Source organism: Pseudomyrmex gracilis, unplaced genomic scaffold (genome assembly GCF_002006095.1).
Source record: "Pseudomyrmex gracilis isolate BER0280 unplaced genomic scaffold, ASM200609v1 scaffold_27, whole genome shotgun sequence".
Lineage (NCBI taxonomy): Eukaryota > Metazoa > Arthropoda > Insecta > Hymenoptera > Formicidae > Pseudomyrmex > Pseudomyrmex gracilis.
In genome coordinates this window covers 1,067,223-1,095,132 of record NW_018020611.1, presented here as the reverse complement: position 1 = coordinate 1,095,132, position 27,910 = coordinate 1,067,223, and the positions used below count along the sequence as shown (strand labels likewise).

The following is a 27,910-nucleotide window of genomic DNA, read 5'->3' as shown; positions in this document are numbered from 1 at the left end:
ATCATTTAGACTATTTGCCCCCGTTAGAGAGCACGCCAGGCCGTCCACAGCCCTTGGGTTCCCAGAGCCGTCGGCAAATTGCGGCTTACCGCGCGCGGCACGGTTCTTATCCTCGCGCGCACTCGTCCAGGTAATTCTTCGACGGGGCCCGGCTCGTTCTTATCGGAAACGGCGTGAAACAACAAAGCGAAATCGCCCACACCAGCCTTCGGCGAGCGAGGAAAAAGTGGAGCGTGGTGCCTGCGGGCGCGCGGTCTTAACTCTCTTCTTCGACTCTCCACCCTCCACCTTTATCCGCGTAATCTTATTTTACCGTGTTAGTTTTACGAGGCGCTATCATGAATCTTATTACCGAGAAAGTTATGTGTAACTTTGCGCCACGGGGAAATCCCAAACGAGCTGCGGAAAAAAAAGAAAGATTTTTACGAGACAGAATAGATATTGCGCGCGCATTAATTATTATATAAAAATAAAACGTTGTTGCAAAAGATATTTTTTTTCTGATTGTTTTCCTGAAATTTCTTCTCGCGGTCTGTCCCATTTGGACAAACATGAAGGCGACATCGCGCGATGCGAGAAGAGAACGTGCGAGGAAATATTTCTAATACTGGAATATATCGTGGAAAACGTTCTGCCTAGACATGTCGGCGTTTTATTAGGGGAAGAAGTGAATATAGAAAAGCCTCTGTAATTTTATTGTTATCGGATCTATCGTCAGAGAAAGAGCGTTTATTGTGCGTAAATTTGCACGTGAATAGCAAAAGTAATTTCAATCGCAATTTGTATACACAACCCGAGGAGCGTTCTCCAACGACCTCCGGGAAATCGTCGCAATTCCGTACGAACGACGACGTTACGAGCGTCGCTTCCGTGCGCAGCGCCAGTCACGTTTACTGACCGGCCGCGCTATTAATATTTCACATATTTCACCCCCTGCCTATTTTTCTCTATGCAGCACTCATTTACGCCCCCTTGTCGTGGGCGTTATTTCGATTGCAAATCGATACCAAGACCGCGAGTCACGGAAGACGATTCGCGGCTCGAGCTTTATTGAAATCCTTCGAAATCAACGGAGTCCTCTCGAACGGAATTGCTATTTGTATCAGTATTTTAGACATTTGTGTAACTTTGTTCGAAACTTTTTTTCCGAATGCTGCTGGAATTCAAAAGAGCAGCTCGTTTATGGCGACTTTCAGACGTTGAGACGCGCGTCTTGCGATATGTCTTGCGAAGATGACAGTTTTTACTAACCTTTTAGATCTAGACGGCGAATTAAATCAGCAATGAATTATAGAAAATCAGAAGCAAAGGTTAACGCTATAGTCAATGAAGTTCTCGACGAGAATCGAGAAGACGCGGCGCAATCTCAGGATTGCCCGAACGATTGCGAAGGATCTCAAAGTACGCCCAAGGAAGTAAGTTACAGAAGAAGTACTGTTGTACTCAAACAATAGCTATTTTAATTAAATTCTCTCATTAAGAAAATCTCAGTTGCTTTCAAACTCGTAATTCTCGAAGAAACAATTTCAAAATATAAAAGAGAGAATTTTCCACGAAATTTTTAGACCTTCCGAGCTTTTCCGAGAGCAATAAAAAAATTGAGAAAAAATTATCTTTTTTCATTTACAGATACCGTGGCAGTGCAAGTGCGGTATAGAGACCTCGTCGAGGTTCTCGCTGCGCGTGATGGAGGCAATGCGCGCGTTGCAGCGCGACGTGGATCAGCCGCCCACGTCCAGCGCCGAGGACATCGTCGACTACATCCGGGCCAACTATCGCAACGACGGCGATCTTTACGCACAGGTGCGGACCGCGCTGAGACAGGTCTGTTCTCAAGGGTTAGTTTTTTCTCTCGGCGAGATCTAGAACTCGGTCGAAGATCGCAAGAGAAGATGCCCGCGCGTTCCTCGCGTGTGAGGACGCGATCGCGCGTTTTCAAGGCAACCACACGTTACTGTATTGTATCGCGCAGTCTATCTCGTTACCAAGCTGTGCATCTATCGATTTCGCTTTAATCACGTACGTTGCTTGCGCTTGTGCGATATACGACGCGAAATTTGTATCAGTTGAATCCGACGTCTGAGAAAAAGCCGGTCTAAATCAAGGTTTTATCAACGCATCGCATTTCAATTGAAAGACACGATGTATTTTTACGTGACAGATTTGTCTTGGAGTTATTGAGAAACGAGTACCACCTGGTCGGTCCTGTTGTCAGTACAAAACGGAAATATGGATGCTCCCTAGATTGCGAAGGTCGCGCGGATCTATCAACGATGGACGATATTTCGAGAAGAAGAGACAACAACAATCGCGAAAACGGATCGCCGCGTCGAACTCCACGAACGACGTTCGAGGAATCGATCGACGAAAGAGACAACGCAGATCGTGGCGACGTGGAGGAATTCGTTCTTCGACGCGACCAACGACGTGACGAAGCGGAGCCGATACCGGGACCTTCTAGAGAATTCGAGAGAACACCTTCGCGAATTCCAAACGGCAAGGCAAAGAAAGTGCGATTGGACGATCAAAGGGACGTGCAACGTGCGGACGAGATGGAGGCAGATTGCGTCATCTGCAACGCCGAGGAGGATCGAGTTCCCCACGAACGTCCGAGAGGACGACCTCGTGGGAATCGACGAAGAAGAGGCCGCCCTCGCGAAAATGGAGAACAAGATGAAGAAAATGATGAAGAAAATGATGAGGAAGATGAAGAAAACGGCAAAGAGAATGAAGAAGATGAAAAAGACGACGAAGAAGAAAGAAAAGAGGAAGATGACGACGAAGATACGGACGATAGTGCTTACAGAGAATTGAAAGCGCGAGATTCTTGCGACAGAAACGCGGCGCGCGAACGAGAGCTGAAAAGATGGATCCAAAGCTGTCGCGAAGAATGCGAACGACAACGAAGACGACGATAATATCGCGTAAGGGACTGCGCCGAAAATCAAAACCAGATTTTTCGCTTTCTGAAATATCGTTCTATCGTTTCTGAGAGAAATCACCGTTGAGCTACGCGAATGTTAAAAATTCAATGATATCGCATATTGAAGCGCAAAAGCGCCAAGTATTTTTTTTTTTTCAACTGAAGAAGTAATTGTTGTACAAGTTAATAAAATATATGGATTAGTAAAAATATATAGTATTGATTTTGCAAAGAAGTATTTTCTTATAAATACGTGTTCCTTTCCTATAAAAACGCACACTTATATAAATGATGTTCATCAGTTCTAATTATTTGTTAATCAAATTTATTACAATCGAGCAAATTTCATCAGTCTCGCACAATGTACTTAAATTCTCTAGATGTGACACTCGACCGATCGTCCTCGTTTTCTTTCGCGCTTTTCGTGGGAAAGATTCCCAACTTTTTCGATACACGTAGTATATTGTTTCTTCGATCATTCGAAATCAACAGTCCAGATTGTAAACCGTAAATAAGCGCTTCTCGTACGTACAATTTCGCTTGCCTTCGTCCTAAGCAGTGGAAATAAAAAATTAATGATCTTTTTCTTTTTCTTCTTTTAATTATCAGCTTAAATGCCTGTATTTTATATACATACCATCGCGAACAGCTCTCGTGTAATCGGCAATACTTTTCTTCGACGAGCTTCGGAATATTCGTCTGGAAAGTGCGTTTTTATCCGCGCGCGATTTGAATTGTCTTTTATTTTCATCGAAACGTTCATCGCGGAAATTCGTTCGAGTCGGTGCGACTCGTCCGCCAATTTCTCTTCTTCTCACGTGCTGTCTCTGAAATTTATTGGTCGCGCAGTTTCGCTGTTTACACTTTTTGTCTCTCTCGGCGCATTGGAGCAAGTAATTGTACACTAAATCGTACACCGTCGTCGACTTATGAGCGTCCCATCGCGAAAAATTCTGTTCGTCAGTTTCCGCAGATCTATTTGCCAAATTATTAGAAATAAATAAATGCAACTTTGTTTTATACAACCGATATATGCATTAAAAGTAATATATGTATATATGTATATATATATCGCTTTATTTGACATATTTTAATCTTTTGAACGAACAAATGTTGCGATTTCTCAAACTCTAATATTATAGTTTGCTAAACCTCGTCCTCCATTCACGTTCGAATTCAATACGTTGGCTGCGCATTTTGTTCAGGTTGTTAACGCGGAACGTCCAACTTTCAGTTACAAAATGGAAGAGAATGCCGATGTTACATTTAAAAATCACTTCTTTTTATGCAAAAGCGAAAGAAACCAAAATTTAACGGTGTAGTGACGATAAAAGCAAATGCGAATACGTATGAAGTTGCACCTTTCATTTTTATTATCTGGTCATTATTACTGCAACTTCATGTGTAAAAGTACTTCGTGTAATTTATTGTTCTTTTCTTTGCTCTGTTCTATCCTCAGCTTTATCTAGATGATATGAGAATATCTCCGAAATATTACATATCATCGTATTTCCAATTTCCATTCTAATAATATATACAATCACATACATTCTGTACGACTATATATACAATCACACTGTGTTTGCTTTTTTTAGTGTTTTTTCTTTCTCTCTTTCTGTTTTTGTGTTTTTTAAATATCCCTAATATATATGCTCTATGCATCTATATATCGTTCTAATATATACTACACTAAATGATAATATACATCAATATATATATATACAACGCATAATATATATCAGCTTCTAAACACAGTTACATAGTCATACGTACCATACACGATTATATATGTGTTATTAAAACGCATATGTATAGACAATTGTAGAAAATTTTACATATTTGTTTTGTATTGTACATAAATAAATATAAATACAGATAATATATAAATAAAATTATGTATATGTAAATATAAATTGTGAGATATAAAACAATACTAGAATATTATATATTATACATATTTATATTGTATCACACATTAAACTGTCTATACATATGTTGATTTTATATATATAAATTTATATATCAATGTTTATTTATACTAAAATTATATATATGCTGTTTATATCACAAATATAACAAAAGCGCGTGATCGAGCATCGGTAATTACGAAATCGAGACACAATCGCTCTTATCTTTTGTTGGTATAAGTTGCATTTCAAAGAGACGTTACAGTTGCAAAGAAACGCCTTCCTAGGCGTTGAAGTCGCATCGGTTTACATCATGGTTGCCTTACGACTGCTCCAACTGTCAACGCCGATCAATTAGCGGCATAATGTCCAACAAAGTGAGTGTTTCGCAAGTGTTTTTGATCGTGTCAGTGCAGAATTAATCGCATATTACATTCTCATTTTATGGAAGAATAAATCAGCGAGTTGCGCGTTCTCGTTTGTTTAAATTAATTGACGTAATCGCACGGGCGAATTTGACATTTCACACGGTCAAGGCTTCTTACACACGTCAGCCTCGGAATTATTGACATTTCTTGCCAAGCTGCATAAATGTCAATAAAACGTCATCATCGCAATAACGCGCGACTTCGCAATATAGATATTCCGGCAATTTTATTGCCGGTCGCAACCGCACAACTATACAATACGCTTATTTTATTAGTTATAAACTACGCGCACGCGACTGATGGTCTTCGCAATGTCTTGTTCACTATGTATTCGTGATATAACAATCTTGCGATTACTTGTTATCTATATAATAATTTATTTCTCTTATCTCATCTTTTGCAATATAAGTGAAAACAACGGCGTAACAAATTTGTTTTTCAAAAATATAATTGATTCCACTCTCATTTAATTCTTATTATTCATTTGTCAAGTACAAATAAAATTGAATTTAAAAATAAGTAAATAAATAATAAGTTTTAAATAAAAAACTTTGTTTCATCTCAGGGAACCATCAAGAAAGCAGAACCTAAAGATGAAGCCAAGATACACAAATCAAGATCAAAAACTACATCTGGCAACGAAAGCAATGCAGAAGCACCTAAGAAAGCAGAGCCTAATCTTTCGAGAAAGTCTCGGACTGTTGAACACAAAGGCGACGGAGATAGATCATCTAAGCAGCTACAAAGGTCCTTGACAAGTAGAATGCAATCGACTAGAACTACCAGTAAGCAATCCGCTGGATCTTCTCAGTTCAAGACTGATAAGCAAAGTCTCTCAACAACGAAATCTGGTCTGATTAAAGCGTCATCTTCAACATCGAGATCTAGTTTAGTCAAAGCTCCATCCGGTAATTCTGTAACGAAAACGAGTACAAGCTCCAAGGCACGATCTGAGAATGTCGCGAAGTCGAGCGACGACAGTGTCGTCAAGAAGAGAAAATCCAGAGAACAGCCGGGTTACTCCGAAAAAAGAGGTCTGAGTACGATATACATACCGAAGTCGACCGCGAACAAGCTTAGCGTTAAGTCCAACGAGAAGACTGTTCAACGGATATCGAGAAGCAAAGAGAAATTGCAAGATTCGTCTGTAGCGAATCAAAGCAAGTGGCGAATGCCGTCCAGAGAACGTAGGAAATCTCGAACGTTGAGTCCTAGCGAGATAAAAATGCTGCATAGCGCCATAAAAAGGCCGGATGCTATGAATAAAGTGACGCAGAAGAAGAATGTCGCAACGGATAAGCGTTCCGATAATGCGCAGTCGGACTCGGACAAGGAATACGATTATGAAGATGATTTTGAGGTAAAAAACACGAGAAGAAAAACTCAAAAGGTTCGCTTGCGTTGTTTACACTTTTTTGGACCTTATTTTGTTTTCTTCTTCTTATCAAAGTACGAACCTTTTGTTTAAAAATCGCAAAAAGTATAAGCAACGCAAACCGACCCTAAGGCACTAAAAAGACTATTTTTCAATTATATTCAAGAGCAAAACTTTGAAAATCAGAATACGAGATCTTGTTATTTTATTTTATTTTTTTTTGTTTTTAGGATTACGAGTCGGATTTTCAAGAATGCACCGACAGCGAGACTTCCGCGATCAGCGAAAAGACAGACAGCGGCGGAAGCAGTCCCCATTTGGAACCTATTGAACTATACAGTCGAGAAAAAGTATTATTGTCTATTTAACATGAATCACGTATGAAAAAAGAGATGCATAGTATTAAAAAGATACTTTTTAACACACAGAGAAGCGCAATGAACAACACTGAACATGCGAAAGCCGAGGAGGAACGCATGCTCGACTCGGGGCATTACGATCTCGCGGAAGCGAGAAAACGGGCGGCGCGTGTAGAATCAATGTTTGTAAATCAGTCCAACACGCCGCCGTTGCCCGAATTAAGAGAGCCGATTGGCAAACCGTTTAGGTTCGTGATAACTAAAATCAAATATCAAGAAAAATAAATAAAAAACACATTCACACATTTTGTATTATTTGCACCCTTGTGATTGTTTGATTGTTTTCTACGTGTGCTTTTTTCTGAAATGAAACATTTGTTTGTCTAAAAAATAATAATAAAAGAAGTTTAATTTTTTTATTAATGTTTTACGCATCTATTGAAGCAGCGACGACAGACTTGTGGAAACCAAGTCTCTGCCGTCGTCCACCGATGAGGGTTTCGAGGACAGTCGCTCGGGAGACTTTACGAAATCTCCGCCGTTATCGCAAATACCGTTCATTGATTTTCGTAAAGCGAGAGAGAATCGACGTGAAAAGGTAATATTTACTATTGTTATTAATATATAAGAAAAGTCATATATTAAATGTAATAAGTTAGTCTCAAAATTGTTCCATATTGTCTTTTTGCAGAATTCGAGAAAGTCTCGAAGCAGAGGCGAAGAACTCTTGGAAATGATAAAGTTAGATTTTATGGAATGGTCGATCTTGGAATGCAGTCCCATTCCTTACGACGAATTTATAAGGAATTACGGAAAGCTTAATGCTCAGCAAGTAAGTAACAATGCATATGCGTTCTGTCTTGTAAAAGTGCAAAGTCGATTGTTACGCGTCGCGTTTCACACACAGGTCTTCACTCAAACTGGCGACGATAATACGGATATCGAGATTCAGACAGACGAGATCCTTCACAGGAACAAGTGGACGCAGTTCCCCGTAACTTGTAGAAAAGAACTGCGTGATAAACGAGACATAAACTTGTTCAAGATGGTAATATAAGTTTTACTGATAGTTTTAAGATGCAATACTTTGACTTTTGAGAGAAAAGAATATATGTCGTCGTCTTTTTAAATTTCGTAAAACTTTATATGTAGGAACAAATTGGCGTCGGAAACGACTTGGACGAGACGGATGATATAAACTTTGCGTTACGACCGTCGTACGATGTCGTGCGATTGAATGACTTTCTAAACCGCGCGGGCACGGTCCTGTTATCGTTGTTAGAAGAAAGAAAACACGGCGGTACCGTTTTTAAAAGCGACGTGGACAAATTATTGTTCAGCAATGGTTTCGTGAAGCTCTCCGTAGATTCAGTAACTTTCTTAGCTGCTAGGTCGGTTAAGATCGTACACTATTCGAACGCTTTAAACAAAGTTCTGCTCACTGTTCACGCTCCTGTAGAAGAGGTATAAATGGCTACTTACTCGTCGTCAAAACGATAAAATACATATATATATCATTATATATAATATATTTGTAATTTGTATATATTCCAATATAAATAATTTGTATTGTATATATAATTAATATATAGTTTATATAACATATATTTATAACTATATGTATTATATATAATTGTATAAATTATTTATTAGTTATATATAGATAAAATATTTTTAAACAGGAGATAGAAACCGTGAGCAGGCAAGATTACATCACCGACTGTTGCATCGGATGTGTTTGGAACATTTCGGAGCCGTCGATGCCGAAGAAACTGTTCTATTCACAGAGTCCCATTACTGCCTGTTGTTTTCATTTAACAAATTGCAACGTGATATTCGCCGGACTCGAGGATGGGTACGTAAGTTTGAGTTCTCTTTCAATGTTTTTTTTCACGTTTTTTTTGTTGAAAGATTAAAAAGATCTCAATTCGTTAAAAAATGTAAAAACATTTGAGGATTTAAAGACCATCATTAATTTAAAAAATAGATCGCTGAGTCTTTGGAACTTGAAAGAGGACGCGATGTGGCATCAGAGAGTCACGGACAAGGCCAACGAGTTAGATTGGGTGATAAGAATGCCTACTTACACGACAACAGCGAACACAGAAGCGGATGCGCATACGTCCCAAGTTATTGCGATACGTGTGTTGTCCAAGATCGAGACTGCTTCTGTTAAAAACGGAAGCAACAAGTTCGTGCCTATCCAGGTTACCGTCACAACTTATTGAAACATTTTCTACGTTAAAATGTAGCTCTACTAATACTCGCTTACGCCGAATTTAACAGATATGTAGCTTAGATGAGAACGGCTGTCTCATAACGTGGAGTGTCGTGCATAGAATGGGCATAAACATTGACGACTTGGGACTCTCTCATTGGGGTGACATAAGACTTGTGAAGAATCAGAAAGCGTTATTAACGCAAAAAGACACAGAAATGTAAATTTCGATATTCTCTAATTCGTCTCAGTATTACGTTCGCCGAAATCTAATTGTCTGACTTTCTTCTAGAACGAACTTTGTCGATATGCATGTAGACAGCGCAAACACGAATAACATTTATGTCGCGACTAACAGCACCGATGTTTTGCATGCTACTTGTATCGGCAACAGAACTAATCCATTAACGTACAAACCAGCTAAGATAAGTGAGTCATAGTTTCATTATTGTTTTGATGTTGTTTTGAACATTCATCATTATAATATATGAAACTTATGTATATATAGTTTATGTCAATTGTATTAAATATTATAGGTGAGTGCGGCAATTCTACTTGCATCGACGTTTGTCCTTTCGGTCAATCCTTCTTCTGGGTATAAATGATTTCTATCTTTTGTAATCTATTGTCGAAATCTCATTGCTTTTTATTCTCATTGATTTTATTTTTCACGTCACTTAGGTCGGCTGTGACGACGGAACGATTAGGCTTCATCATTTGAATATTCAAAGACCAATCGTGCAGCTGAAAAACGAACAATTCACAGAGAGGATTAAAGTTCTAAAATGGTCAAAAACAAAGCCGCTGACGATATTTACTCTGGATGACAGTTCTCGGTGAGATAGTCTAAAAAAAATATGTGAACTAAATTGTACACATATCAGTAAAGATATAAGAAATAAACAAAATATTCAATAGGATTCACATATGGGACTTAAGTAAGAGTGATATCAGTCCCCTGTATACGGTGTCTATGCAAAAATGGGGGAAAATAAATAGTATGCAACTATCTCCGTGCATAATGGACAAGGACATGACAAATCAATATCTGGTGAGTTCAGAAAACTAGACAGATTATAGACGGATTTGCTCAAAAGAGAGAAATGTGAATTCGTAACTTCAATATGTTGTTTTTGTCAGGCTCTTGGAGCGGAATCTGGTGACGTAGTGATACACAAATTGAAGAAAGATTTCTATTACACAAAAAAAGAAGAATTTTTACAAGAGCTGAGTATATTTTTGCGATACGTTTCAGTTTCATAAGCGAGAATTAAAAAAGCAGATTGACGAAAACAGAAGTTTAGAGGCATTCTGAGAGCGAGAATAGAATATTAAATATAAAATTCGCTGTCTAGTATTTATACATATTAATGATCAGGAGAGAATTGGAGAGAGAGACTCACTTTTATACTTCCAATATACACATGCACGTGCAATGTAGATAACTTAGATAAGTAGTTTTTTTAGATAAGTAGTTTTAACATGAATTGAAACTATTTCGTATATTCAAGTGATATTTGTAATTGAGACGAGAAACAATCCTCTTGTATCTCGAAGCTGCAATTTTATAAAATTAGTAAGAAAAAACATCTAACAGAAATCGCTTTTGAACATATCAAATAATTATTGAAGTTTTCGAGAGTGTATACGTTCAAGACGTTGCAATTTTTGTATACCTACTTTTACAACAGTGTAATTTTGTGCGCACTTGTTCTTATCTTTCTATCGCAATTCCGTCCGTCAGAAAAAAAATAAAATACCGTCCATTAATATAGAAATATACATATAAAATAGTTTTTCTAAACACATTTATATGTATATATTTATATAACGTATTGTATAAAATTTATCGTAATACAAATAGAAGAAACGATAAATGCAGAATAAGAATTTGTACAATAAATATACATATACAGCCTAACTGATTTAATATCACGATTTGTCGTGTGCGAAGAAGAGTTTCTTAATTAGTAACTAATCTTCATCAATCTAACAAAATGCAAAATATTGTTTTGCGTCCTTAATTGTATCGTAGATACTAGTTTTTTTTTTTTTTTTTTTTGTATTACATGATATCACGCGGAATAATTATTTTATTTCGCTATTTCTTATACTATTTTATCAATAGATTTCACGGTATAAGTATATATACTTATCTATATATGTTTTAAACCAAACACATCTCTCATATATACATATATATAATATATGTATATATAATATATATTTATACTGTGTGTATGTCTACCGAACGGGCGGTTCGACACATGTTGGATTAATCTCTAAATTAATTCAACTATCATCATACAGAGACAAATAACTAAGAAATAGAATATATTTGTACTTCCTGAGTTGCAATAATACTGCTGTTTCACAATATTCTCTACTATTGTGTCGTAGCTGAAAGATTTTATCATTTGATAAGTTTTTAACTCCAAGTAGCGTGTGTCCTCCTGCAAAGATACAAAATTTGTCAATATTTTGAGCGTGTCTATCATCAATTTGTTCTGTTTAGTACGTTTTATCGTCAGAAATAAAATAACATCGCGTCAGTTTTAATTTTTCAAGTGACATGTATAAAAATACGTTTTTGTATCGCGTACAAAAATTTTCTGGTTTCTCGTTTGCTTGATTCTTATTCGATAGACGCGTGCGCGCGTTTCAAAAGATATACTTTTTAAAAAACCTTTAAGGCTAAGGAGCAAGATGAAATTTGCAAAACTTTAAAAGCACCGAGTTAGTGACATAATGTGCGATTATTGTGCCTGGATCGCTGAGATCTTGGCGAAAATCGATGCCACGGAGAAAAAAAAGCCACTGCGGGCAGATCCGGTAGTAATTGTTCACGGAGGTGCCGGCAAAATTCCCAGATATGCGCGGAAGTTTATGCTCGAGGAGGTTACCACTAGTTTAAGAACAATACGATCGTTCTTACTGAATGAAAGAATGAAAAATACGACAGACAAAAAATTGTAGGTGAAGAAAGCTGCCGTGGCGGCGTATTGTGATCTAATTAAAGGACGTTCTTCGCTGGATGCGGTCGAGCGCGCGATTCGTCACTTGGAAAGGAAGAAGTACTTCAATTGCGCGTTCGGAGGCTCTTTAGACGCTAACGGGGAGGTCGTGATGGATGCTGCGATCATGACGGACGACTTTCGCGCGGGTTGCGTGGGCGCCGTTCGAAACATATCGCATCCCATAACGTTAGGTTTACTGTGCATATCACAAGTCTTCGCGCAACCTGTACTGCGATAAATATATTTATCTGTCTGATGATCCGCTCAAAAAATTCAAAAACAATCTAAAATACTTGTAGCCAAAAAAATTTTGCAAGATACGGAACACGTGCTGATAGTCGAAACCGGAGCGCAAAAACTCGCCTTGGAGTCGGGGATGCCCAATTTGTCGTCCGATCAGCTGATAGTAACGTCCGAGTCGCAGACGTCGTTACATGAAGAGGAGGATGACGGTAAAAATAGAGAACTAAAAATCGCGGAGCTATTTGAAAAAGATATTACAATTACAATTTTAATAACAAGAAGCGAGAAAAATGGAAGAGCCTCTGCGAGACGAGAACGAACGATCCAAAAAGGATTGTGTTCCAGGATGCGCGATCGAAAGAAACAAAAAAATGAAACGATACGAGGAAATACAAAGTCTCTTGGAAGTGATCTCCTTCACAAAGTTGATGGAATCTTTCGAACTGGACTTTAATTTTATACAGGTATTTAACACAGAAAAATGTTATAACAATCAAATAAGACACAACGCACTGTCTGTGTCAATATTAATTTTGAAATAAACTATTAAATTATTTCAAAATTAATACACAGAGTAATCTGCAAAGTCAAATGATTTTGCGGAGAGATACTTTTATTTGTGATAAACAGTTGTGAGATTCGAAAAAGAATAAAGAAACGCTCTATCCCAGGTTGGCGCGGTTGGAGCAGTGGCGTATGACCGGAAGAAACATCTCGCCGCTGGAACTTCCACGGCCGGCGAATCGGGAAAGCTGTACGGAAACGTGAGCGCGACCGGCACAACAATCGGCTGTGGAATTTACGTTAACGAGGCTGGAGCTGTGTCCGTCTCGGGTTGCGACAAAGCTATTTACAAATATGCCCCGGCTAATCAAATCTTGCGACGATTACAGTCACAGCGGAAATCAGCATCGTCTGACCAAGTGCTTTCTGCGGTGTTCAAGAGTTTCGAGATAGAAACCGGAACGACCGACATAGGAGCGATCGCGCTGACCGCCAACGGGGTGCCGTCGGTGTCTTTCAGGTGTCCGCATTTTCCGTGGGCGTATTGCGACAAAGGTTACGTCCACTACGGATGCGCGAGACACGAGAAGTTCTTGGAAAAGGTCGACGTTGTCGAGCGACCACTGGATTGCGTGTGCGACGAAGACGCATCTAACTAGTTTGAATGTGTGCACAGAATGTCAAAATAAACACTTTTCACTTTACTTGTTCTTTAAAACCCGTTCTTTTCATTTTGGTGAAACAATTCTTGAATTTTATTTTGTCGCGGGTCTTATATGATATTTTTTTAAGTATTGTTAAAAATCTTAAAATTAATGTACGTAATACTTTTCTATTAGAGACTTATACTCGTTTAACTTACGGGAAAGATAACGCCGCTCTTATTGTCGAATGGCCCATACATCGAGAATGCGGGTGTTATTCCGTTGAAGTTTTCTCCGAACAGCTTGTCCATTTCGGTCAGCATCGCGTAGATCTCCAAGTGTCTTGTACTCGTGATATTTTCATACGTTACTATCTGTGAGAATAAAAAAATCCAAGTTTCTTTGTGCTCGTCAAAAGTATCTTTTTATCTCAAGTTACGGTCAAAAAAAAAAAAAAAGAAGAAGTTTGTACCGAGCCGAGTGACGACCACGCAAGCAGATACGGAGTATTTTGTTTCAAAGTGTCCGCCACGGTCAGGCCTAATGTTCTGTACTTCGGCATTCGGTTCACGATCGTATAATCAAACTTGTCGTGATAAAAGTCACCTACAAATTCGAAGACGTTGCACACGCGTACAAATAATACAAAACCAATAAGCTGAAAATGATTAAAATACTTTACTCACCGGCTTGCGTGTGATTTTCTATGACTTTTAGATTGACGAAAGCAACGTCGACAACATCAGAAGTCAAGTAAGTAAAGGCGGTCAAATCGCTGGCCGTGGGCATTGCTAAACACGCGAAGAAAATAAGTCTCGATTATTTTTAGACGCGATTACAATAACTTAGTTAGTCTGAGATGTACACACGTTTGTATTGTACATATTTGTATCTTTACAAACTTAGTTGATACTCGTTTACGAACATCACATACTTAATCGTAATTTTGTATATCTCACCGGAATTGCACAAGGAGTACAAGTTGTTTGGAAGATTTGAAATTCTTGCACCGAGGACGCAGACTTGACTGAAAAATTTCGAAACAGCCACCGCGTCCGAACAGTCCCAACTTTCGTTAAAATTGTTCTTCATATACATCACGAAAATGTTCCAGTCTGACGAGAGATCGATAATGCAAACAGATTAGAGAGACGCATAAAATATATTACATACATATAAAGAATTTTAAAATATTAAATAAAATATTAAAGTATAAAAAACTTGTATAATAAGTACAGTTATAAAATATTAAACTCATACCAACACTCCTGTAGCCTGTGAAGACCGCTTTCGCGCCTTTAAGATCCAATATAGTCTTAAACTTGGAATTCTCCTTGACTATTGCCACGATTCTGTTCATACCGTTCTTCGTGTTCGTCGTCGCGGAGATGATAGGTTTGAGATTCATTCTGCAAGAAAAGTTAATCTAAAAACTCCTAGAAGAAACATTTTTCTTCTTTGTCTGCGACATTCGCTTACTTTCTAGCCTGAAGGAGCTCCTCGGGCCGCACCATGAAGATGTCTACTTCTGCAATTTGCGTGGCCTCCATGCACATTGTTCTGCTCATCAGAACGCATTCGATCGTCGGTTCCACCCCGTATGCAGCGGCGGCCGCTTTCATCCAGTCGCATTTACGCTTCTCGAGAGCAGATGATACACACCATACTATCCCTCTAGAAGGTTGACAATCCGATCGAAAATAAGCGCTCAGGAAATTCGGGACTACGATCGAAGAGAAAGAGAAAACAAAGAAACTGTTAAAACTTTTTTTTTCCTACAATTTTCCTAAACACTTTTCTATAGACATCCCATATTACATCGATCTAAATAATCGGCAATTGTAATTATCTCGGGCAGTGAGTCTGACTCGATGTAATAGTCTTCTAGCAACTGCAACACACTCTGCACCCAGGGGATACTACGATTCGTCGCGTCTACAATGTGATTCATTGTGTTAGCGACATTCTCGGCAACCGTTCTAACAAGAAAAAAAGACGCTTGATCATTGGTTTTTAATAGTGCATATCTATACACAAGATAAAAAGCAACGTAAATCCTTACTTTTTAGCTATGACAACCGGCCATGGTTTCGATATCCACGAGCAGATTTGGTTAAAGTCGAGCGGTTTCGTGGTACCGTCTTGGCACAGAAACTTATAATCTGATCTACGAACTGACTCGGCCTGCAGTAAAGACATTGAAATGCGAATGAACAAGAAAAAGAAGAATGAGAAAAAAAATACTATCATATCAAGAGTAATAAATCCACTTTTGTAGCAACCTTAATATCTAATTTCAATATAATTGCAATTGTATATTGACAATCGCGCAATAAGATTTGTTTAGATCGACGAACGAAATTAGTTCTTTCTGTGATACATGTACGTAGTCGAGTCAAATTAAGAAGCTGACCTGTCGGTTACCTTGAAATGCACCTTTGCGTCATCTAGTCTGGCCCAGACGACATCGCCCACGTTATCAGTGAGACACAATAAAGCGCCCTGTCGTCCGTAATATTTGTCGGTCATGTAACAACCGGCCGGATTATTACACGCGTCGCAGAGATTCTTGTATGTTGCTTCTGCAAACGGCAATGAAAGAATTTTCAATCATTTCCAAATCACAAACAAACAGTTCACGAGATACAATAAAAAAAAGTAAGTTGCAAAGGTACAAAGTTTGCAAATATTGATATAAATATTCATATAAATTACTTAAATTTATATAAAAATGTGTCACAACTGTGCACTTAAAACTTTTATTTTTTTAATTGAATACGCACTCAAGTAAAAGTCGTAAGTTTTGTCTGATGACCACGGACCAGCGACGCAACCTATCTCGACGTAGTTGGACAGAGCGTGCAATCTGTTTTCGAGCAGCGTGACATTAGATCTGCACTCTTTGCTGATTAACATGTTCTCGAAATACTGAAACGCAAAATAATCGAGTAAATTTCGTTCTAAGAAGCGTGCTAGTTAAAAAAAAAAGAAGAACACACCAACCATCGACAAAGGTTTGGTCCAATCATTGACTGTGGCGATGCCAGGATGACACAATCGTTTGCCTTCGATGTCTGATGCGCGTTGCACGCTTTTATGCGCTATGACCACTACTGCAAAACGTCGCTCTTCTGAAAAACAGAAAAGAAAACATTTGATATAGTCACGATCTCATCACTTGGAGATTGTAGTCACACATTTTCGCTAAAAGGATAAGTAAATTAGTACTGCGTGTCTTTCGCGCTCAATTTAATATTAATTACCATTTTTTAAGAGTCTTAACTCATTTGTGACTAGAACATCGAACAAGTTGTAGTTTCTTATCGCTAAGAGATCTTCCGGTTCTACTACGGTTAGATGTGCGTTGCCCTCAGTTACTTGACGTATACAATCAAACCTGTAGCATGAATTTTTTTATTTATTCTTTGTCAATAGTCAAATTGATCTTTTCGAGAAGGTCTCATCTCTACGTAAAGAAAGAAAAAAAAAAGAAAGAAAGATAAACAAAAACTTATCAAAAACAGATAATGTTTATGTGTGTCAACGTGTATTAAAGTTGTATGTTGTACAGAGACTTGTATACTGCTGTCATATCGCACATGCTTTAGCTAAACAATGAAAAAAGAGAGATGACCTTCTCGAAAAAGAACTTTTACATGTAAAAAATGATTTAAAATTAATGCAATGAATTTTTATAAGAAAAGTTCTATGCGGAAATCAAATTCACAGCAAATTCGATTATGCACGACAATACTTGCCTATCGGTTCCCACGGAACATGCTATTATACTATGCTGCGCAGCTAGTTTCGAACAAAGCAAACGAATTTTCTTCGCAGTATGTTTGCTTTCAACCACACACATCGTTACTGAAACATTTCAGGACTTAGCTGTTATTTTTTCGAATTTTAAACAAAGGAAACATCGCGCCATATTTTTCAAGCAGCAAATTAAATAACATTTGTAACGTATTAATAATAATTTTTATAATTCTCAAAAATTCGGCATGCTTCCGAGAAAGAATATTCTAGTCGATGATCGTCAAGATAATAACTTCCCGACTGTGTCTCATAACTCGCGTGTTGCAATTTGCTACTTAGCACTTTAATAGTTTAAGCATAATTAATGACGGAATTGAGATTCTTTTTCCGTGATACAACTTCCTCGACCAGTTCATTGTCAATCGTCATTTTCTTCGTTTAATCAAAACTAAATGACGAAAAAAGTTTTTTCTTTTAAAGTTTAGTTTTACTTACACTTGGAAGGGTTATCAGAAACATTGTTGTCTCTATAACTTTCTACGGAAACGATAAACGTGAAGATGAGCCAACAAAACATGAAGAGAAAATCCATATTCGTCCTTTCCGTTCTGGAGCTGCTCCTTTTTTGCGAACAGAAAATTCTTACTGTACAGAATTCTCTAAAAAAATCTAAATTAATGAAGTCACACTTTATGTGTATTTGTTATTGAGATTGCCACCGCAAAAAGATATATGTAATATCATGTTTTTACGCGTCGATACGCTTATCATATCGAGTTTTTCTGCCCGCGCAATGTAACAAAAATGCCGCGCGTTGGTATAATAGTATAATTGAAAATAATTACAATGAGTCGTTTCTCACAGCTGTCTTATACAAAGACGGAAAAGATAAAGTTTTACGTAATTCTAAATCTTATACTAAATGCGATATATTTTGCTGTATCATGGCTCTTCAAAATATATAATTTAAACTTTAACGGCTTTCAGTTCAAAACATTGCCGCGTCCTCTTTCAAAGACAACAAGTACAACAAATATCGAAAAAACACTTGACGACTGTATCATGTGTTGCTTTGCTGTGTAAAAGCTGCAAGAATACTATTGAAGCAATTATAGCTCAAGAAAAACAAACATTTCAACGTTTCCAATCCATTTAAAACAAGGAGAAGAACAATGCATGCTTCTCGTTTTCTATGTGACGTAACACGTAAATGCATCCTGTTCAAAATACGACCGGTTAATAGCATACTTTCGCTTTCGACCTTGAGAAACTTGTTATATATCTCAAGAAATATCTCTTTTCCGCCTAAACGAGTCCAAGAACCTGAAGAAGATCCGTATCAAAATCTTTTCCCGCACGAGTTGTTTTCCCCGAATTTTTGAACATAGTTTTTACATACATTCTGTTTAATATATTTCCCGGTGTATTTAATAATACATAATTATATGTGTGTGTAATTATAAAACTTTATAATTACGATGTTGTACGAACGTTCGTAATTTAATTAGAAAGTACAAGCCTCTCTGCCAAGTGGTGCTCCGTTTATTTTAAATGATCGAAGATATCCCAAAGAATCGTTTCTCGTTTGTTTCGTCATTTACCTTTTTACATCGAAAATCTCGTCTTCTCCACGTGGTGGGAAGTAAACACAAACGCGCGTCTCCCTGCTCCAGTTCGTCACGTGTTCAACTTGAAAAACTCACACGATTTGAAATATTCAACGCAACGTAAAACGAATTCGTTCGTGACACGCTTGCATTGAACTTGAGACTTGTGGAAGTTCCAAGGCAAGTGTCGCGGTATTTGCACGACGAATCGTTCGAGAATAAGCGTCTGACTGACTGTCGGCGACGACGGCGATTTGATTCGCACAGCTGACTATACCAGACTCAGATCCGGCTAAAAGTCCAGTGTGTCAAGGAGTTGAAATCATGAGATCGGGTGGGAGAGAGATGCAGAGAGACACCAGACGAGATTTGTGCGTAATATAATATAGTATATAAGATCGCGTATGTGTGTGCGTATATAGAAACGTATAAATACTGACGCAATTCGTGTGAAGATAATGTTGTTTGTTTGCGGCGTTTTAGCGACTTACAAAAATTTGCAGATTTATTTTTTCTGGAACTGCAGTTTCTTTCCTAAAAATTGAGAAAAATGGTAAAAATTAATATTTAAAAAATTGATACATCTTTTGCCTTTGTAGAAAAATATTTTTCTAAATTTATTGTAAACGATATGTATACGAAATAGTCGTGATCATCGTATGTCGAACACTCTCTATTATCGTATCGCTGAAGCGTATGGTATTTCATTTACGTCCAGATGATAAATTATCGCTTCAGATGATTAACTTCGATCGTCTGCAATGCATGTGATGATGCATTACATATGAATCATAAGCGAAAGCGATTGTGTATAATAAATCAGAGAAAAAACTTAGCTTAATAAACAATGAAAAAATAAATTTAATTAAATCAAAATTAAATCTAACTATAAAGCAGATCTAAATAGATATAAATAGATCTATATAAATTTACACTTTTATTTATTCTTAGATTTATTTTATATTTACTCAGATCTACTTGGCAGGAATTAAGTATAAACTATAATCTTCCACGTTATAGTCGATTTATGATAAAAAATTAATTCCAAAGACGAAGAAACAAATTTTTTCCGCCGGCACCACCTCCGATAAAAACTGTTTTACTCAATTCTTTTGAGAAAACGAAAAAATACAGTTTTTATCATAACTTTCCTATAACTGTCGTGCCAAGTTTCAAAGGAGAGACTACTATATTGTCTGCGTCGTAATGTCTGAGGTCGGCACTCTACTAGCGATATATTAGTATTACATATATGGATATAACATACAGAAGAAATACAGCAAGTTTTCATATTAATAAGAATTACTTAGAAACATTTTTTTACTCGGAATTTTCAACCGTACACAAGTTATTTAAGGAAAGGAACAAGGAATTAGCTGAAAGTGTTTTTCGGCGGAGTAATTGCGTAAAAATGATATAAATATATTCACTGTAAATTGGGTCTTCTTGCCGCGCGTACGGCGTGATCTTCAAAGACCTTCAAAGTAAACAAGCAAGATATATGTATAACAGAATATTACGTATATATAGAAGAACTGAAATGTGATAAAGAGAAAAAGTTTCATCTTTGCTTAGGGATTTTCCACATGTCGCTAATTGAACAAGACACTTAAATTGGTAAATCGCTTGACATAACGCGATAAATCAGCTGATCGTGAAACAAATTATAAAATTAGTCATTAATTAATTATGCGCTCTGATAACCAACGGGAATCTCATTGCGCGCGCAATGTATTATCGCACGGATATTATCGCTCGAAAGATACGTCTCGTAAAAAAAATTATTATCTTCATAATACTCATCTTATTGCATCGTTATCTCTCGTGTCTTCATCGAAAACATTTGCTGTACAAAATGCTACTCCTCTCACACAAGCATAGAATATGTATTTCCTAGTATTACGTCGTAAACGGTAGTGATAAAATTCAACGTGTACACACACGTGCATATTTGTCGCATTATCAAACTTTCGCGATAAACTCCGTTTATCGATACGAAGTACGGAATGCGAACATATCATCGAAGAGCTCATTGTAGGCTTCGTTTATCAAGATAACGAGAAAAACTTTATATAACGATCATGCTCGCATGATAACCATTCGACTCTCGAAACCAGTCTTCGAAAATTATCCCGCCGCGCAACAAGCCACGCAATTGAACTCCGCAAGATTGATATATACGTACGATCTCGATTGTCGCATACGCATACATCGTCGCATCGTCATCGCTCGAAAAAATATCTCTCTCGATGCGTAGCTTTAGATACATACATTCAGAGCGACACTTTGTGTCGCTGTATCTTATTTGACTTATTTTAGAAACTTTTTTTTTATCTCTCTCTTTCCTTTTCTCTCTCTTTGTCTCTTCGGCAAACACATACAATTCGTTTCAAGTGTAGAAAGTGCAGGCGAAGTGTCCGAAGCGAACGAATCTTATAAACGGTACTTTGTATTTATCTCGCGGATATAATTTCCACACTCGGTACTTAATATGCGGCCTATCGGACGGCCGAGAATCATGTGCGATCGAGAAACTGTTGTCGAAAGGCGGTAGTTCGCGCTGAACGTGGAAACGGTTTGAACATCACGCGTATCGAACGGACGAAGACTTCGCTGCCTAGTTCAGGTATGATCGAACCTGTAGACACAACGTGATTACGATAATCGCGATAGTGGATAATTGCGAGAGGCTCGCCGAAGTTGCGATTGTTGAAACGCATCTCATTTGTTGTGACAAGCGCACAGCTGATCGCAACCAGCGCGCGGCGCCATTTTGGAATCGATCAAAGTTCATTTCGAACGAGATATTTCGATATGTTCTGAATATCGAGTATTATATCACAGAGTCGGATCTTACATGTGTGTGTGAGATATTTTAAAATTATCTTCAGATGCTCTTTCTAGTCAATAAAATACCGGTTTTTTCCAGTATCCTTTAAGATGAACTTAAAAAAGATTTTAAATATAAGAGACCCGACTGCAACTGCGTTCGGCATTGCAGATCTGAGTCGTCGGAGTGTTTTTTAATTAACTGAATTAGCGTGAATCGCATAAACATGAAGTCGTATTTCAATGCACAAGTCAGTCTTCGAAAGCGCGTGCAATATTTTAATAAAATATTTCTCTCGATCAAATGATGATTGCAATTACATAATTATTAATATATATTTACAAAAAAGCAAGAGGCAAGTCACACTTCTTTGTATGCCTCTCTCTTCGAGTAATCCTACTTTTGCATCTGATTAATGTGATTAATTTATAGCACGACGCCAATCTAACAATGTATCTAACTTTCGACATCTCTACACGATAAAACGTAGAGAGAGAAACATTTGTTTGACACATTAGCTTGGTATCTTCATCCGAGTATAAATCATGAAAATCAATTACAAGCAGCTGCCTGTAAAGGCGCATTACTTCTTCTTTATGGCAGGTAAATTATATCGTAAGTCGCAATGTAGATCTTTTCTTTTTTTGCAAGAATAGTTATCTGAAATTGTATGTTGTTTTTGCTTAAAGAAATATATATATATATATAAATGCATGTATGTTCCGTGTTTTAGCTATGGGTCCTATTTTGCCATTTCTGCCGGTTTACGGCAAACAGCTGGGTGTTTCGCCACTGATTATGGGCAGCATCACCGCGATTCTGCCTATTTTATTTTTGATCGCAAAACCAGCATTTGGCTTTGTTGTGGATTACTTTCGCGCGTGGCGAAAATTGATCTTCATGGCATTGCTCGCCGTAACGAGCAGTTGCTACGTCTTCATGTACTTTTTACCGGAATTACCTGGCCCGTTACTGCCGGATCATAATTTTCAAAATGTTACCTTCGCGTCTTTGTTGTCTTGCAATACGGACTATGTGAGTTCTGTTTTTTTTTTTTTTTTTTTTAATATACATTAAATCTTTAATATTTCTGGTTTTATTGCATTTTGTTTCAATACAGACATTATTAATTTGATATCTACATAAATAATAACATTTGTTTATTTTCAAAGCATACTTCAGCAATGACATCGTGCAGCGGAATGAAAAACACCACGTGTCACTGGATATGCGAAAATGCGAATTTTTCCACGCGGATGTCTTTTTATACAGCTAAAGGAGAAGCGAGCATCTCGCCCGATACCATATGTTTCTTAAATATCAACGAAACGTTAGTGCATCGAGAAAACGTGTCGAATAACACCAATTGCAACGTTACTTGTGACAATTTTGACGACAACCATTGTCTGTACACGTCTGTTACTTTCTGGGGTTTCGTTCTTCTGATGTCTCTCGGTAATATCGGTTTCAATGTTTCCAATTGCATAAGTGACGCAATTTGCTTCGACGTCTTGGGTAAGAAATTTTATATATTGCAGAGACAAAACTATAAGACAGAAAAAATACAAAAACATACGCAATTACATGTGTGATCAAATATTTGCCGATAAATAACACATGAAAATAATAATTACATATAAAACAAATTTGTAATTAATATGTAACTTTTTTTTAGGCGAAAGCGGACAAATGAGCTACGGCAGGCAGCGAGTGTGGGGCACAATCGGTTTTGGTATTACGGCGTTTTTAGCCGGTTATACGGTAGATTTGTGGTCGCAAGGGGCGATCTACAAGAGTTACACACCGGCGTTTCTTCTTGTGCTCGTATTTACTTGTTTCGATTTGGTTTGCTGTAGAAAACTCGAGGTGATTGCATTGCAAAAAGAAACAGCGACGGAAGAATAATCTATTTCTTACGTCTCTCTTATCATTATTTATTAATTTACCTTCGTTTACAGCTGCCGCTAATGTCGCGATCGACAAGCATAGTGGAAAATGTATGGGCGCTTTTGAAATTAAAGCCTATCGTCATATTTCTATGTTTCGCCACTCTCGCCGGCATCTTTGATAGTTTCATAATTTACTTTTTGTTTTGGTAATCTTTTTTCTTTTCGACATCTTTTCGTTTGCGATCATTTTGACAGGATATAAAGAAATTTAAGCCGTTGTACAATGTGACTAATATATTTATTGTACTATTTTTTTATTTTGCGCTTCAGGTATCTGGAAGATCTCGCTATGGCGACCGGTTATATAGGAGAGATTAAATTAATAGAAGGTCTAATAGTGGCCGCAGAGACTCTTGGTGGCGAAATCATATTCTTCTCTTTATCCGGTACGAGAAATCAGATATATTTCGCTACATGATTCACTACATATACAAAGCCATTGTATTGCACCTGGAATTTTTTCGTGACGTGCTCACGAATTTGTCTCACTCTCTTTTTGCAGGCAAAATATTGAAAAAATTTGGATACGGTTATACTTTCACATTCTGTTTCGCGTGCTACGCGCTGCGGCTGGGATTAATATCTTTGGCGCCGACGCCATGGTGGGTGCTTCCGATAGAATTTTTTATGCAAGGTCCGACATATGCGCTCTGCTACACGACAATAGTGGCATACGCGAGCGCCGTATCACCACCCGGTACATCGGCCACTGTTCAAGGAATTGTGGCAGGAATGGACGACGGTTTCGGTAAATTTTCTGTTGTCAAATTATATAAAAAAAACTAGAAACAAAAACAATCTAATTGTTAAAATTATTTTTTATTATATTTGAAAAAAATCTATTATTGCTATTAATAACGCTGCGACATTTTCAGGGTTCGCGGTTGGCAGTCTAATAGGTGGTCTTTTGTACAAGAAAGTTGGTGGCGCCATAACTCTGAGAATATTTTCAATACTTGCAACATTTTCCGCCTTGATGTACCTTATTCTTCATATCTCATACTTAAAATATAAAACACCAGGTAACAAAAATAAGTAACTTTGAAATGTGTATGTCACAAAATTTTAGGAGAATATTACGCAAGAATGGAAAACTTACTTTTTGTTGCAGATACGCGAAATAACGTCGAGTGGAGAAAGCCTGAAGATGCGCAAAAACAGTGTGTTGTAGCAGAAACGTGACGCATGTGTGTTTTTCTGTACTTTTTTTAATAATTACCATATAATAAAAGATAGTCTTTATATATCTTAAAAACATTATGCGATGCAAAACTAAAAAGTGTAGATAGCACGTTCGATCCAAATTTATCGATTCAACTCTCGACCAATTTGAGATCGAGATACTTCGAGAGTGAATAAACAACACAAGTATCCCCCACTTTTTTCTATTCTTGAACTCTTTATCTTGGCTGCGTTCGTTTTTGACTGGCAGTACTGAAAATCTATAGATACATGTCACGTATACTATAGATTTTTCAGTATTGCCAGTAATAACCGAACAGGGCCCTTATCTTCTTGCTTAGGTTACACAACCTCAACGGCTCAACATCTAATAAATCCTGCGTCGTGTTGATTGAATGTTCAGAATTATATAAATGCGAGAGAGATTTTAAACAGAAGACTTTCTTATTACTATATAATCTTTCCGATAAAAGTGTAACATATAGTGCATTATAACAACAATGAATACTTTGCGTTTGGACATGTTACCTACCGAGATATTAGTAATCATTTTTGATTACTGCGACGTGTGCGATTTTACACAACTTGACCAAGTGTGTAAACGATTTCATCAGATCATACGCAGCAATGTGGTCTGGAAACAACACTATAAAAGGTTTCTCGTCACGAATCAAGTATCGGAACAGTTTCGTCAAAGGTATAATTTGATATAAATATAATTCTTTTGTTTAATAATTTGTGTGTGAAAATTTAAAAGTATATACTGGAATTCTTTGTGAATTTCTATGTTGTTTGTTTACACAACATTTTAAGCCTGAATTATATCTTTGGTCTCTTTTTCATGTTTCTAAGACATATTTGTACATATATTTATAAAAAACAAATTTGTACACACACATATATATGTAAAAGACAAATTTTTTTTAAGCATATACTCTCTTCCTCATAAAAAGAACATATATCCTTAAAAAAATCATGTTCCATTCTTCAGATGCAATCTGCTTTTACCATCGTATTCTAAATATTTCATATCGCAAAATTGGATACGAGGAGGCTATCAGCAGCGTATATTACGAGGACAACGAGACAAGTTGATGCCATGGCTGCAGTTAACAAGCAATAAGCTCTGGTGGAGTGGTGGAAATATGATCTTTGGTTTTGACAGACAAAAAAAGACTCACCAAAAAACTACTTTTTCTTTTGATAAAACTTATCCAGGAAATTATGATCACGATATATGGAGATTTATTCTTTGGGGAGATTACATTGTGACTGGTCACAAGTGTGTATCTGTTTACATAATATCTGTCTAGTTTGAAAATTCATTTCATCAATAATAAAAGTTCTCATGAAAACAAGAAAACACTAAACCACAAAAACCAACGGTTTTTCGTTTGATCAAACCTCTCCAGGAAAATATGAACACGATATATGGAGATTCATGTTCTGGAGAGAATTACGTTTTGACTGGCAACAAGTGTGCATCTGTTTACATAATCTACTATCTAGAGTTATACATTTGTTTCATCAGAAATGAAAGTTCTCATGAAAACTATTGTCACACGCCATTATCTATATATTTGTTTGCATTTATCATTTTTTGCAATTCTCTCTCACGTAATCTGTAATTTTAAAATGAAAAAAATTGTTTGTAGCAACGGCAGGATAATGTGGCAAACAAAATCACCATTTAAAAATAGATACAACGGATGTAATGAATGTATAAAAAAGAAAGAACTGATTCTTTACAATAATTCAATTTCGGCACTTGAAACTACATCAAACATTATTTTCTCAGCTGCTGGTTCTGAATATACTATAATAAGAGTAAGATATCAAGTCAGATATCATGCACATAATGCAATAATACAAGATGTAAAGTGTGTTCTTTCCAGGTAGAAAACAGCCTAGATATAGATTCAATTAATAATGATAACATAGTCCGAAAAGAGATTCCTGGATGCAGAATACGGTCACTCGCTATTCATCCTTTAGGAAAAATATTGAGTGTTGTATCCGAAGAGTTAGACAGGATACTTCACATTGATCTAGAACAGTAGGTATAATATAAATGATAGGTATGAAGAAACATTGTGTAAATAAATGACACATCTTATCAATTGCAATTTGTGACAATTATCAGAGAAATTTTAGTGATGTTGAAAGAGAGGAAATTGGTCCTTCTCAGAACACTGAAATAATGGACACTTTATGGGAAGATACCAATACTTTACTTACTTGCGGCTTCCGTCAAATACAAAAATGGGACTTGAGGTACTATATACAAGTTTTCATTATCAGGCTTGCTCATGTTTACAATTACGGCTATGGATTGTCAACAAACCTGTTTTTATTTAGAGTAAGGGATTTTGTGAGCACATGGCACGATCCAACCGATGCGGGGACATATTGCATTTCTTCCGATCATCACAATACGATGATTACAGGAGCACAGTATCATTCTAAGGCAGTTTTATGGGATCAAAGGATGCCTACCTTCGTTCAGGTTTGATAAGTTAAAAGCGAGATAAATTCACGTGTACTTTTTTTACAGATCTACTGCAAAGTTGTCTGTTTGAAATTTCCAGATGTATTTTATGCAAGCACCATTTGCAAAACAATTTGATATGAATAGTCCGATATATTCTCTGCGATTTGATAGCACATGGTTATATTGCGCCACGGACCGTTTCCTGTACGAATTAGATTTCTCTAAACATGGATGTCCAGTACGTGATTACAAATCAATTCCATTATGGAATCAGACTCGGGTAATACATTACAGTGCAATCTTATAACCATAGCGATGTTTGAACTATGAAACACGTTACAGTATAAAGAAACAGAATGAACAAGTGCAATATTGTTCATACATAAGTGTATTTAGTTATAAAACGAAGTTTCCTCCGATACTGTAATTTTTGCAAGTTTATTTTTAATGTACAAATAAAGATAAATTTATAAT

At 37.0% G+C, this 27,910-nt stretch overlaps 7 protein-coding genes across 16 annotated transcripts; 5 read left to right on the top strand and 2 right to left on the bottom strand.

Moving 5' to 3' along the window:
- The first annotated feature begins 1,060 nt into the window (after window positions 1–1,060).
- On the top strand, window positions 1,061–2,712 carry LOC109852301. The gene is made up of 3 exons (XM_020423340.1): window positions 1,061–1,415; window positions 1,630–1,824; window positions 2,162–2,712. The coding sequence occupies exons 1-3, from the start codon at window positions 1,284–1,286 to the stop codon at window positions 2,429–2,431; spliced, it is 597 nt and encodes a 198-aa protein (XP_020278929.1). The 5' UTR covers window positions 1,061–1,283; the 3' UTR covers window positions 2,432–2,712.
- A 500-nt stretch (window positions 2,713–3,212) lies between these two features.
- On the bottom strand, window positions 3,213–4,792 carry LOC109852300. The gene is made up of 3 exons (XM_020423339.1): window positions 4,076–4,792; window positions 3,561–3,898; window positions 3,213–3,474 (listed from the first exon to the last, which is right to left on the bottom strand). The coding sequence occupies exons 1-3, from the start codon at window positions 4,117–4,119 to the stop codon at window positions 3,272–3,274; spliced, it is 585 nt and encodes a 194-aa protein (XP_020278928.1). The 5' UTR covers window positions 4,120–4,792; the 3' UTR covers window positions 3,213–3,271.
- A 165-nt stretch (window positions 4,793–4,957) lies between these two features.
- Window positions 4,958–10,710, top strand: LOC109852317 (WD repeat-containing protein 60). Of its 6 annotated transcripts, none has more exons than XM_020423361.1 (16): window positions 4,959–5,207; window positions 5,824–6,618; window positions 6,864–6,983; window positions 7,062–7,240; window positions 7,440–7,590; window positions 7,684–7,824; window positions 7,900–8,040; window positions 8,145–8,456; window positions 8,675–8,847; window positions 8,980–9,199; window positions 9,279–9,430; window positions 9,503–9,639; window positions 9,747–9,805; window positions 9,892–10,046; window positions 10,129–10,261; window positions 10,351–10,710. In XM_020423361.1, the coding sequence occupies exons 1-16, from the start codon at window positions 5,196–5,198 to the stop codon at window positions 10,471–10,473; spliced, it is 3,003 nt and encodes a 1,000-aa protein (XP_020278950.1). In that variant the 5' UTR covers window positions 4,959–5,195; the 3' UTR covers window positions 10,474–10,710. The 6 variants fall into 6 exon arrangements, 5 of the variants coding, with proteins under 5 accessions (XP_020278951.1, XP_020278950.1, XP_020278949.1 ...); XM_020423360.1 differs by having other exon boundaries at window positions 7,437–7,590; XM_020423359.1 differs by having other exon boundaries at window positions 7,684–8,040.
- Window positions 10,711–11,252: 542 nt separating this feature from the next.
- LOC109852319 (transferrin) lies at window positions 11,253–19,061 on the bottom strand. Its single transcript, XM_020423366.1, has 16 exons — window positions 18,979–19,061; window positions 17,873–17,997; window positions 17,377–17,485; window positions 16,882–17,015; window positions 16,622–16,749; window positions 16,402–16,546; window positions 16,043–16,200; window positions 15,681–15,802; window positions 15,437–15,597; window positions 15,098–15,341; window positions 14,879–15,027; window positions 14,578–14,733; window positions 14,305–14,409; window positions 14,091–14,224; window positions 13,837–13,992; window positions 11,253–11,663 (listed from the first exon to the last, which is right to left on the bottom strand). Exons 2-16 carry the CDS (start codon window positions 17,967–17,969, stop codon window positions 11,493–11,495), a joined length of 2,169 nt encoding a protein of 722 aa, XP_020278955.1. The 5' UTR covers window positions 17,970–17,997; window positions 18,979–19,061; the 3' UTR covers window positions 11,253–11,492.
- On the top strand, window positions 11,672–13,826 carry LOC109852325 (isoaspartyl peptidase/L-asparaginase-like). The gene is made up of 5 exons (XM_020423381.1): window positions 11,672–12,108; window positions 12,187–12,418; window positions 12,527–12,679; window positions 12,750–12,934; window positions 13,142–13,826. Exons 1-5 carry the CDS (start codon window positions 11,959–11,961, stop codon window positions 13,631–13,633), a joined length of 1,212 nt encoding a protein of 403 aa, XP_020278970.1. The 5' UTR covers window positions 11,672–11,958; the 3' UTR covers window positions 13,634–13,826.
- Window positions 19,062–19,266: 205 nt separating the features above from the next.
- On the top strand, window positions 19,267–25,114 carry LOC109852321 (major facilitator superfamily domain-containing protein 6). 5 transcript variants are annotated; one of them, XM_020423370.1, is made up of 10 exons: window positions 19,267–19,355; window positions 22,247–22,429; window positions 22,548–22,849; window positions 22,987–23,329; window positions 23,490–23,680; window positions 23,773–23,909; window positions 24,034–24,149; window positions 24,266–24,511; window positions 24,639–24,785; window positions 24,875–25,114. In XM_020423370.1, the coding sequence occupies exons 2-10, from the start codon at window positions 22,360–22,362 to the stop codon at window positions 24,943–24,945; spliced, it is 1,623 nt and encodes a 540-aa protein (XP_020278959.1). In that variant the 5' UTR covers window positions 19,267–19,355; window positions 22,247–22,359; the 3' UTR covers window positions 24,946–25,114. The 5 variants fall into 5 exon arrangements, with proteins under 5 accessions (XP_020278959.1, XP_020278960.1, XP_020278958.1 ...); XM_020423371.1 differs by lacking the exon at window positions 19,267–19,355 and adding an exon at window positions 19,965–21,165; XM_020423369.1 differs by lacking the exon at window positions 19,267–19,355 and adding an exon at window positions 19,965–21,610.
- Window positions 25,115–25,234: 120 nt separating this feature from the next.
- Window positions 25,235–27,909, top strand: LOC109852322 (F-box/WD repeat-containing protein 4). Its single transcript, XM_020423373.1, has 7 exons — window positions 25,235–25,642; window positions 25,937–26,227; window positions 26,601–26,772; window positions 26,841–27,001; window positions 27,100–27,219; window positions 27,304–27,451; window positions 27,534–27,909. Exons 1-7 carry the CDS (start codon window positions 25,446–25,448, stop codon window positions 27,741–27,743), a joined length of 1,299 nt encoding a protein of 432 aa, XP_020278962.1. The 5' UTR covers window positions 25,235–25,445; the 3' UTR covers window positions 27,744–27,909.
- Window position 27,910: the final 1 nt, after the last annotated feature.

Excerpts from the sequence above, each read along its gene's own strand:
- LOC109852300 (XM_020423339.1), bottom strand. The coding sequence starts at position 4,119 with ATGCGCAGCCAACGTATTGAATTCGAACGTGAATGGAGGACGAG. Across the intron at positions 3,899-4,075 it reads GAACGTGAATGGAGGACGAG|ATCTGCGGAAACTGACGAAC; the intron begins GTTTAGCAAACT and ends TTTGGCAAATAG. Across the intron at positions 3,475-3,560 it reads CACGAGAGCTGTTCGCGATG|GACGAAGGCAAGCGAAATTG; the intron begins GTATGTATATAA and ends TCCACTGCTTAG.
- LOC109852317 (XM_020423358.1), top strand. Across the intron at positions 9,640-9,746 it reads GTACAAACCAGCTAAGATAA|GTGAGTGCGGCAATTCTACT; the intron begins GTGAGTCATAGT and ends TAAATATTATAG. Across the intron at positions 10,262-10,350 it reads ACATGACAAATCAATATCTG|GCTCTTGGAGCGGAATCTGG; the intron begins GTGAGTTCAGAA and ends TGTTTTTGTCAG.
- LOC109852322 (XM_020423373.1), top strand. The coding sequence starts at position 25,446 with ATGAATACTTTGCGTTTGGACATGTTACCTACCGAGATATTAGTAATC. Across the intron at positions 26,228-26,600 it reads TACATTGTGACTGGTCACAA|CAACGGCAGGATAATGTGGC; the intron begins GTGTGTATCTGT and ends AATTGTTTGTAG. Across the intron at positions 26,773-26,840 it reads CTGAATATACTATAATAAGA|GTAGAAAACAGCCTAGATAT; the intron begins GTAAGATATCAA and ends TGTTCTTTCCAG.
- LOC109852321 (XM_020423370.1), top strand. The coding sequence starts at position 22,360 with ATGAAAATCAATTACAAGCAGCTGCCTGTAAAGGCGCATTACTTCTTC. Across the intron at positions 22,850-22,986 it reads TGTCTTGCAATACGGACTAT|CATACTTCAGCAATGACATC; the intron begins GTGAGTTCTGTT and ends TTATTTTCAAAG. Across the intron at positions 24,512-24,638 it reads AGGAATGGACGACGGTTTCG|GGTTCGCGGTTGGCAGTCTA; the intron begins GTAAATTTTCTG and ends CGACATTTTCAG.
- LOC109852325 (XM_020423381.1), top strand. The coding sequence starts at position 11,959 with ATGTGCGATTATTGTGCCTGGATCGCTGAGATCTTGGCGAAAATCGAT. Across the intron at positions 12,109-12,186 it reads GGAAGTTTATGCTCGAGGAG|GTGAAGAAAGCTGCCGTGGC; the intron begins GTTACCACTAGT and ends AAAAAATTGTAG. Across the intron at positions 12,680-12,749 it reads ACATGAAGAGGAGGATGACG|AAGCGAGAAAAATGGAAGAG; the intron begins GTAAAAATAGAG and ends TTTAATAACAAG.
- LOC109852301 (XM_020423340.1), top strand. The coding sequence starts at position 1,284 with ATGAATTATAGAAAATCAGAAGCAAAGGTTAACGCTATAGTCAATGAA. Across the intron at positions 1,416-1,629 it reads CTCAAAGTACGCCCAAGGAA|ATACCGTGGCAGTGCAAGTG; the intron begins GTAAGTTACAGA and ends TTTCATTTACAG. Across the intron at positions 1,825-2,161 it reads TGCGGACCGCGCTGAGACAG|ATTTGTCTTGGAGTTATTGA; the intron begins GTCTGTTCTCAA and ends TTTACGTGACAG.
- LOC109852319 (XM_020423366.1), bottom strand. The coding sequence starts at position 17,969 with ATGGATTTTCTCTTCATGTTTTGTTGGCTCATCTTCACGTTTATCGTT. Across the intron at positions 15,028-15,097 it reads GAGCTCCTTCAGGCTAGAAA|AATGAATCTCAAACCTATCA; the intron begins GTAAGCGAATGT and ends CTTTTCTTGCAG. Across the intron at positions 14,734-14,878 it reads CACAGGCTACAGGAGTGTTG|ACTGGAACATTTTCGTGATG; the intron begins GTATGAGTTTAA and ends ATCTCTCGTCAG.